Source organism: Mustela erminea, chromosome 21 (genome assembly GCF_009829155.1).
Source record: "Mustela erminea isolate mMusErm1 chromosome 21, mMusErm1.Pri, whole genome shotgun sequence".
Lineage (NCBI taxonomy): Eukaryota > Metazoa > Chordata > Mammalia > Carnivora > Mustelidae > Mustela > Mustela erminea.
In genome coordinates this window covers 33,713,648-33,723,047 of record NC_045634.1, presented here as the reverse complement: position 1 = coordinate 33,723,047, position 9,400 = coordinate 33,713,648, and the positions used below count along the sequence as shown (strand labels likewise).

At 46.0% G+C, this 9,400-nt stretch overlaps 1 protein-coding gene across 1 annotated transcript; it reads right to left on the bottom strand.

Annotated features, from left to right (window-relative positions):
- Positions 1-4,643: 4,643 nt before the first annotated feature.
- On the bottom strand, positions 4,644-7,386 carry LOC116581630 (beta-defensin 15-like). Its single transcript, XM_032328796.1, has 2 exons — positions 7,338-7,386; positions 4,644-4,795 (listed from the first exon to the last, which is right to left on the bottom strand). The coding sequence occupies exons 1-2, from the start codon at positions 7,384-7,386 to the stop codon at positions 4,644-4,646; spliced, it is 201 nt and encodes a 66-aa protein (XP_032184687.1).
- Between the last annotated feature and the right edge of the window lie 2,014 nt (positions 7,387-9,400).

Genomic DNA, 9,400 nt, shown 5'->3' with positions numbered 1-9,400 from the left:
TCGGGGGGCTGTTTCCCAGGCTCCCCCCTCCCCTGGTCACAGCTGAAATCAAAGGCTCACATCTGCACTGGATTTTCAATGCAATAGTTTACAGGGGAGACGGCAGGTATAGGATGCCACCCACAGAAGAGGCCTCGGAGGCCGGCCATCAAACACGGCGCATGGGTGGATTTCTGGGATCCTGAGTCTGAGAAACCAGTTTTGAAAAAAACATTTATGAAACAACCAGGATCATTTGAACACTGATCGACTATTTGATTATAGTAAGGGATTTGTTTTGATTTTTTTTCTAAGGATGGTCCTAGCACTGTGGTTTTATATATACACACACGTGTGTGTGTGTGTGTGTGTGTGTGCATACTTTTTAAGAGTTATTTGCTCTGAATTATATATTCCAAAGTATTTTCAGAGAGGCAACAAGGCATGTTGAATCTTCTCGGAAATAATCCGGGAAGGGAGTTCATCAAGAAGTGAAATGAGATTAGCCATACGTTGAGGCTGGGTGACAGTTACGTGAAGGTCCAGTTTACCATTTGGGTAAAAAGGCCACAGCGTAACAGCTCCCGGGTGACTTTGTGTCCGTCCACCCGGAGGCAGGCCGTGACCTCAGGGGGTTGTCCTTGTTTGTTTGGGTGGGGCTGTTGACGCTCATGGGCTCGATCATTATGTCTGAGGATTTAGAAAATGGTGATATTCTCCTTACGTTATCATTTTTTGTCATTTATTAGCTGGGCTACTTTTATAGAGAGAGAAGCTTTTCCCCATAAATCATTGGGTCACCCCGAAAGAAAGTTTGGGCAGGAACAGCAGGTCCAAGGCTTTATGACTCCGCTTTCTTCACCAGATCTCAGGACCTGAGTCTGCACCGAGCTGATCTGTGCTCCGTCTGCGGGAGGTGACCCTCTACGGACCGCCATGTGGGTCCTCGCATGGCATCTCTTTTGTTTTGCTCCCAGGAAATCTGTGCTTTGAATTACAGCGTATGCCAAAGGAAATGCACTCAATATTGATTTATTGCCCTATTTTGATGAACAAAAGATATATATGACTGCAGAGCAAAATTTCTGATCAGAAAACTAATGCTATCAAGATTAATTGAAACCATTCAGGCCAAAAACATAAAAAGATGTTCCCTTAGGCTTGTGGCCGGTGAGACGTCCTCTCGTGGCTCCTACATGGGCTCTGCACTGAGCGACGGTGCTCAGCGAAGTCTCGGTAATCGGGCTAGTGGCTGCCGCTGGGCGGATTCTAGCTGTGAGGCCTCGGGACGGGAAGGCTTCCAGGTCCCTCCATCAGCGGCTCTGGGGACCAGGAAGCACTGGGCTTCAGGGCGCCCCAGACTCAGAGGGTTCGCTTTTTCAAACAGCATGGATGGGCACTGGGGCACGCTCCGATTTGGAATTCCTCGGCTTTACACCTCCTCCGGCAGCGGGCCGTCCCGTAACCGCAGATCTTGTATATGTCAAACTCACTTCTCACTAAATAACAGAACAAGTCAGTGTGATTAATTGTGCCCCGAGGACGGGGAGGCAGGACTTTAGCAGTGGTTTTGAGGGAGAGTGGCTGAAACAGCGAGAGAGAATGCCGGGGGGTGGGGGGGGACTGGGGAAACAGGCCCCCGCGGGTGGTTTTCCCAACCACCCCCTCCCTCTGTGTTCTTCACTGGTGAACTCCACCATCTGATTCTCTTCCAGCACAACTAAAACCAAACAAGATAAAACAAGACATAACAAAGCAAAACCCCCAAAAAAGTTAGTTGGCGTTCATCACACCGCCTCTCAAAATCCCTTCAACAGTTTGTTAATACTTTTTGGTTGAATCCAAGTCAACCCCTTACCATGGGCTACAAAGCTGCCGTGCCCTGACCCCGGGGCCCCTTCTACCTGGGGCAGGACCCCGGGCCTCAGCCCACCCAGGAGGCAGGGCCTCCCTGCAGGGCCCAGTGCTTGGCTCTGGATGCCTTCACTTGCCCTAAAACACTCCTCTCCTCTGTCCAGGAATGACCTCCCTGACCTCAGTGTCACGACGCCGGGGAATCCCTCCCTGGAAGCATCGGGAACTGTTGTCCGCACGACACAATTTTGCTGTTGTTGTTCTTTCATCACATTTTTCCCACGTTGTAGTTTCATACGTTTTTAATAACTTGGTCTTCCCGACTGAATTCTAAGCTCGTCAGGTCGAAGATAGTGTTCGGTTCCACTCACCAGTACAGGCTCACCCAGGAGCCAGGGCGCGACCTGTGCTGAATAACCAATGCCTGTTGAGTGCATGGTTAGACAGAGTGAATGAGAATGAAGCAGACGCGACGTGAGCAGGGGAGAATGGAATGGAGGAGAAGAGATACACCCCTGCCCTCTTGGCCCCTGGCCTAGAGCAGTAAGTGGGAGATACGAGTTTAGTGACTCACAGTCCAGGGGAGTGATCTCTGCAGCTCACAGTAGCCGTCAGAGCTACAGCCTCCTCACAAGCCCAGCAGGCAGCATTTCACAGCAAGACCAGGAGATGCTGGACACATGGTCCTGGTGAAGGGAGACCAGACGGGGATCCAAAGAGCCCCCCTGCCGAGAGCTGTGTTTGAGATGGTTCTACAGACAGGTGCCTCCTGCACTCAGCAGGTGCCAGGTTCAGGTTCAGGGCGGGGTCTCAAGAGAACTCTGGGGACAGGGGTCCAGGCTGCACCGGGATGGGGGGCTTTGCAGAGGTTTGGGAATTTGGTTTCAGCTGCTACAGGTACAAAACCTAGCACAGTATACGGTGGGAGACATCATTAGATTTTAGAGAAATTCACATTAAAAATCACACGCAAGCTGTTGATACACACTTACCTGAATCGCAAAAATTAAAAAAAAAAAAAAAGTGACAATTCTTTGCAGCGGATGTCGGCCACAGTGAGAACAAGCCAGGCCACGCTTACACTCCTGGTGGGAGCTTGAAAGAGTGCAGCTGCTCAAGAAGCCCGTTGGAGTTCTCTCCTAAAAACGAAACTCGCAACCATAGGACCTGGCAGTGCATGTCAGGACACGTATCTCAGAGAAAGGAAGAAGAACCTACAGACGTTAATGTTGGGGCACCTGGGTGGCTCAGTGAGTTAAACATGTGCCTTAGGCTCTGATTGAGCAGAGTCTGTTTCTCCCTCTGCCTCTGCCTCTCCCCGTGCTTGTTCCTTGTTTGCTCTCTCGCTCTCTCTCTCTAATAAATAAATAAAGTTTTTTTAAAAAACTCAAAGACATAGATGTTGACAGCAACTTTATGTGTAATAGCACCAACCTGGGAAAGAGCCAGCTGTCCTCCGACAGGCGAATGGTTAAACTGTGCTACCCCCATACTGTGGCCACCACACAACCACAAAGAGGAAGACGCCCTGAGATACGCAACCTTGCAGAATCTCCAGAGAACTACAGCGAGTAAAAAAGCCAGTCCCCAGAAGCTACCTCTGCATGATTCCATTTATTTGAAGGGATCCCATTCCTGAAGGGACAAGTTGTAAAGCGGGAGACAGATCAGCCCTACCAGGAGTTAAGGTGGAGGTGGAGGCCGGAGGGAAGAGGGTGTGGCTCTGAATGGACAACATGGCGGGGGTCTTTGTGGTGATGCATTTGCTTTGTATCATGTGAGTATGTGGTGGTCCTATTATTCTCTGGTTGTGCTATTGGGAAAACTGCATTAAAAGGTAGAGATGTATCTATATTAAGTTTTACACCTGTACATGACTCTATAAATACTTCAAAACAGAAAAGGGTCATTTAAAAGGATTGTTAACAATGAATCTTGGAACACTACATTGAAACCTAATAACATACTCTATGGTGATTAACATAACACAATAAACAATTTTTAAAAAGATTGTTGATTCCAACAGGATTAAATACATTGACCTTGAAGAATCAAGAGGGAAATAAGGCAAGATTTCTGATCCAGCAGGGAACCAGGGCTGGATCTTAGGCCTTGGGAACATGACCAGGAATTCTTAATTGAAGCAGGTAATATGAATGCTTAGAGTCAGGGAGTAATTTGACAAATCATAGACAGTCAATCTGGGACCAGGACCCAGGTCATCAGAACTACTATAGCTACCTATAGTCCCTCTGCCCATCAGTAAATTTGATCCCAGACTTACGGATAAGGGATGAATCTATAGGGAGTATTTAACTGTCTCCAATTAAAGCCATGGGGTCAAGACCATTAACTTAATTAATCAAATTAAATTTAATTAATTAATTAATTTAGGTGTGTGTGTGACACATGAGAGTCCTCAATAAGTAAATCTACCTGCTATCTACCTGTCATTAATATAAATACCCATACAAATATATGTCCCTTTCTCACCATCCACTTATCTCAACAAGTGGTTGGCGCTGACACTGTAGGGAAAGCTAGAGGTTTGTTGGCTAAGAGTTTTTACCAGACCCCTTTAAAAAGAAATATCAGATGGTTTGGGGAAAATCCCTTTACCAAAAAATTATAGGAAAAGAAGCCGGTAGGCAGGCACCACCAAAGTTAGCTAGTCACAGTTCCCTGTTCTAAGTGAAACAATTGACAGGTTGATAGAAGACAATCATTTATTTTTATTGAGATGTCCCCTCACTGAAGAGAAGACAAAACTAGGTCATTTTTGTGGCTCTGGAAAGCCAGAGTCTTCAGGTTTAATCATCTTTACTCTTCAAGCATGGCTGGCGTGTCAGGCAGCATTTCAGAGACTTCTGGCAGAGAGCAACAAGTTCTTCATTTTTCAGACAAGAATTCACACATCTCCCACGAAACTTGAAGCATTTCTCATCAAAAAATGAATTCCTGGCTATATAAAGGAAAGGGCCACCTGGATTAATTCTCTACTCAGATATGTCCAGTTACCAGGTATGGTCAAGTAACCAGTTAGTAAAGACTTCTTTACAAGCTGACATAGTGTCTCCCATTGCCAGTAGATGAGATAGTAGGGAACTATTTTCTCTTTGATTTTTCTGTTTTTTTTTTGTCATAGGTGGTTTAAAGACCAGGAAGAACAGATTCGTGTTCTGGCATTTGGGGTTAGGCTGTATGGGGGCTTTGAGAAGCAGAAGCTTTTGTTCTTTTACCAGAAACTATTGGGGTCATGATCACCTTGTTCCTGTAAACCCCTCCAGGGTGAGTAACTCCCCAGCTCACTGTCAAAGTGCTCCCTGGTGAGAGCAGGGCAGGTCTGAGGCTGCGGAGATGGTGCAAGACCAGAGTCAACAAGGATAAATGTAAAGAAATGGGAACATTCACTGTTGTGGGTGGCAGGAAAAAGATTGCTTAGAATGGCTCAATCCAATTTCTTTTCCACATTTTGCAAAATGTATTCAAGAGCAGGCAAGGGCGGATGCTGGGAGCGGCTCTCCAAGACTCCTCGTGTCTATCCTGCACAGAATACCAGCGCTGGCCATAGCACTCTAGCAGCAGCAATCATAAGACAAGCCCACTTCAGGTGAAAGAGAGACGCGCATCTTATCAGAAATAATACTTTAGAGTTTAACCTAAGGCATGTACGTACATACATGCATAATGATATGTAAGGACAGCGTCAGATGTCCACAAATTGAAACTGAGGCCAACATACAGAGGTGGCTGATCCCTGTATGTGTAAAACTAAAACCGGGTGGAGCGGTACCAGCATCAGCACTGAATTCATAAGTACACGTACTCCAATGTTTCAAAGCTCAGAGAACTGTGTCTCCCACTGCAGGGGCCCCTAGCTGCCCTCCTAGTGTTGTAAGGTCATCCCAGGCTGGAGCTGCTGAACCTCACTCTTGTACTACATCCAATTGACAGCATTGGTCCAAAACCAGAAAGCCTCCGTGAAGGGAGGGAGCACCTGTGTGTACAAACCTTCCAGTGGATCATCACGGGCACCCATCTAGAGGTCAGGGGAACTCTGTGTGTGTGCATTTGACACAGTAAGAGGTCAGCTTCATTTGATTTTATTAGATAATTTCATATTACATGTTCCCATATTATGTTGACTAAGTATATAAGAAGTCTGACTGGTCTAAAAGGGGGTCTTGGTCACTGTCCAATGTGTACCTCGAGGCCAGTGGAGTGAACAGATCACCGTAGGTCTTGGATCCCTGTATATCTGGCACAGAATCTACTCACACAGTCTTATTGCAAAAAAGACCAGCCACATATGCAGCAAGTGTGAGAATTCCAAGCCTCCTAACGGGACATCAGTGGCATGTGGCACCAACTTGGACTCATTGTAGGTTCTAAAAAAGCCCTTTCTTCGGCTCTCTGGAAACTGGGATGAGTCTGGTCTTGGACTTTAATCTGACGGGAGCCATTGATGGCTCCTACGAGCAGAAGAGTGTGATGAGAGACCTGATGCGGACTCTCAGGTCCTGACTTCATTCCCACTTATCTGTAGGACTCCGTGAGGCGGCCTCGCCCAGCTGAGGCCCAGTTTCCGTATCTGAAAAATATATGTAAAACAGGCCTTCCAGGCTGCAGGAGTTGCTCTGAACATCACTACATTAGAAGGAGGACAGAGCTGGGGTGCCTAGTGGTTCAGTCAGTCAAGCAATTGACTCTTGATCTCACCTCAGGTCTGGATCTCAGGGTCCTGAGTTCAAGCCCAGCATTGGCCTACTTAAAAAAAAAAAATAGCACAGAGTTTCCTTAACGGACTTGGCATTGGAAAAGCCCTTGCACTTTGGTCTGAGGCAGCTTTCAGCTTTCACAGGACCCAGTCTCATGGAGTGTGGTGAAGGGGTGACAGTTTCAGGGTACTGTCTGACCTGGGCCATGCCTGGCACGACCGCAGTGTCGGATGGACCTCCATTCCTTTCCTTGTCCAGTACTCCTTTTTCTGGCTCTTTTCCTTACCTGTCCCATCTCTATCACAATTATTTTTTTTAAAGATTTTATTTACTTATTTGACAGACAGAGATCACAAGTAGGCAGAGAGGCAGGCAGAGAGAGAGGGGGAAGCGGGCTCCTTGCTGACCTGAGCTGAAAGCAGAGGCTTTAACCCACTGAGCCACCCAGGTGCCCCACAATTTTTTTTTGTTTTTTTAAGATCCACTGACCCCTATACTTGTTTTTATATTTTTCCCCCAGTTTTTGTTTTTGTTAATGAGCTTGGCCCTGGGGACCAAAGGGCATCTTTCCTGGCATATCTTTCTTTCTTCAACCCTGTGATAGCCCATCCTAGACAATGATGAAAAACGAAAGAGATTTATAGAAAAGGCGTTAGGGGAGAGCACCTCCTGTAGCAAACGTTCGCTGGCAGGTTCACCGGGCTGAGCACAGCAGGTGCTCACTGAGCAGACCCTGTCTCTAGGCCACCACCTCTATAACCTTTCCTGCAAAGACATTGATTTTACCTGGGGCCAGAAGGAAGAGAAGAGCAAAGACAAAGAGGAACGTCCTCATGACTCGCAGGATCTTGAAAGATCAGCACAGTGTCCATGATAAAAATTTTCAAAACAGCAAAACACCCACATTTATATGTTTCTCTAAACCAAAAAACATCTTGATCGACGAGGCATGTCAGAAACGAGGGCCTGTCCATGCTCCCCTGAGGAGAGCCCACACATCTCAGTGGGTGGCAGTCTGCGGCTCATTGTTTTTCTGATTCTGGAAAGTTCCCAAGAAGGACAATGAGGAAGAAGCAAAAACAGAGCAGAGGGTGCATTGGTGACCAAGGACAGATAGATAGAGGCACCAGTGGGAACCAAAGGTCTGCTACCTGGCAGTTTGGGTTTCTAGTCCTGCCTATGCTCCTTCATAGCTTTGGTTCACTCATATGTAAAAGGAGAGTAAGTCTATGACATCATAACGCAGTCAGTGGGGTCTGAATTCCAGCTCTGATATGCAGGAGCTGTGTACATTTGGCAAGTTGTTCTACTGAAGGTTGTGTTTTTATTATTATTATTATTATTATTTTTTAGTTGAGCTGGTTGAGTGGTTCTTGATTTTGGCTCAGGCCATGATCTCAGGGTCCCAGGCTCCAGCCCTGTGTCAGGCCCTGCACTCAGTGGGGAGCTTGCTTATGATTCTTTCTCTTTCCTCTCCCTCTACCCCCCATCTCTCTCTCCCTCATTCTCTCTCAGATAAATAAATAAATCTTAAAAATAAGTGCTACACACTTAGTGTTTCACACATTATCTTATTTTATCCTCAAACAGCTCCCCAGACAGTTCTGAGCTTATGCGATATTTGATTATGACTATATATGTGTGTGTGTGTGTATATATATATATAAAATAGCTATATACTCTGAATGTCACAGACTCCCACTAATTTTATTACCTCTTTTTTTCCCTAATCTGCAGTAAATCAACTAAGTAGGTGGAGAGAATGTCCTGAATTATCCACTTTAATTCTTCCCTCTGGTGGAATACCTCTCTTTAATGCAACATTGGGGAGATGAGCCTCCCTCATGATCACTCCGCATTATTATTGCTACTCAAAGTTGAAATACCTTAGAAGCATTGTTAAAATAATCGTAAACTCTAGAAAAGCAACAGATGCTTGTTGTGTTATTGAAAACACGGTTTTTGTGTGAGATCTGGACAAACCGTCCATGTCCTGCCTTGTGCCGCACTGATCTCAGCAAATGATCGAATACATAAATAACTCTGAGGAAAGGGACACATTTCTAGCTTTTCTCTATTCCCTTCCAACCCACAATTAAAATTATTTTATTTTTTCAATTAAAATAATTTAAATCCATAAGAAAAGACAAACTTCCAAACATCTTAAAGTGACACCCACAGCCTCATCGGTCTTCTTTATTACCCCATTAGGTCATTTATCTCTGCTTCTTAAGGCTGGTCTGTTTCATCAGGAAGTGAAGGTTCCAAACTTAAGGGAATCCTAGTTGGACCCTTTGACACAATCGAACGTTACTAAGGTGATGAGAACTCCATGTGGTGGTAGGATTTCACATGGCTTGTCCTCTAAACTCAGATGATGTCTCAGTCCCTTTGAGCTGCCATCACAAAATACCACAGATGCAGTGGTTTATAAACAACAAATATTCATTTCTCATAGTTCTGGAGGCTGGAGATATAAGACTGAGCGCCAGCATGACCAGGTGCTGGTGAGGACCCTCTTCTGAGCTACAGATGACTTCTCGCTGTGTCCTCCCTTGGAGGATGGAGACAGGGAGCTCTCTGGCATTCCTTTTATTAGGCAATAATCCCATTCATGAGGGCTCTTAACCTAATCATATTCCAAAGGCTCACCTCCAAATCCCATCACTGCGGGGATAAGGTTTCCACATGAATGTCAGGAGGACACAGCTGTTCAGCCATGGCATATGCAATCTTGTCTGAGCACTCCAAAGAGCCAACGCCCTCTCCTAAGGGCTAAGAGCCAGCCTGTTCACACCTCACTGTGGAGAGGACAGACATCTCAGAGTGGGTGAATTCTAAGGTCTGGA

Excerpts from the sequence above, each read along its gene's own strand:
- LOC116581630 (XM_032328796.1), bottom strand. The coding sequence starts at position 7,386 with ATGAGGACGTTCCTCTTTGTCTTTGCTCTTCTCTTCCTTCTGGCCCCA. Across the intron at positions 4,796-7,337 it reads TCTCTTCCTTCTGGCCCCAG|CCAGGAATTCATTTTTTGAT; the intron begins GTAAAATCAATG and ends TCCTTTATATAG.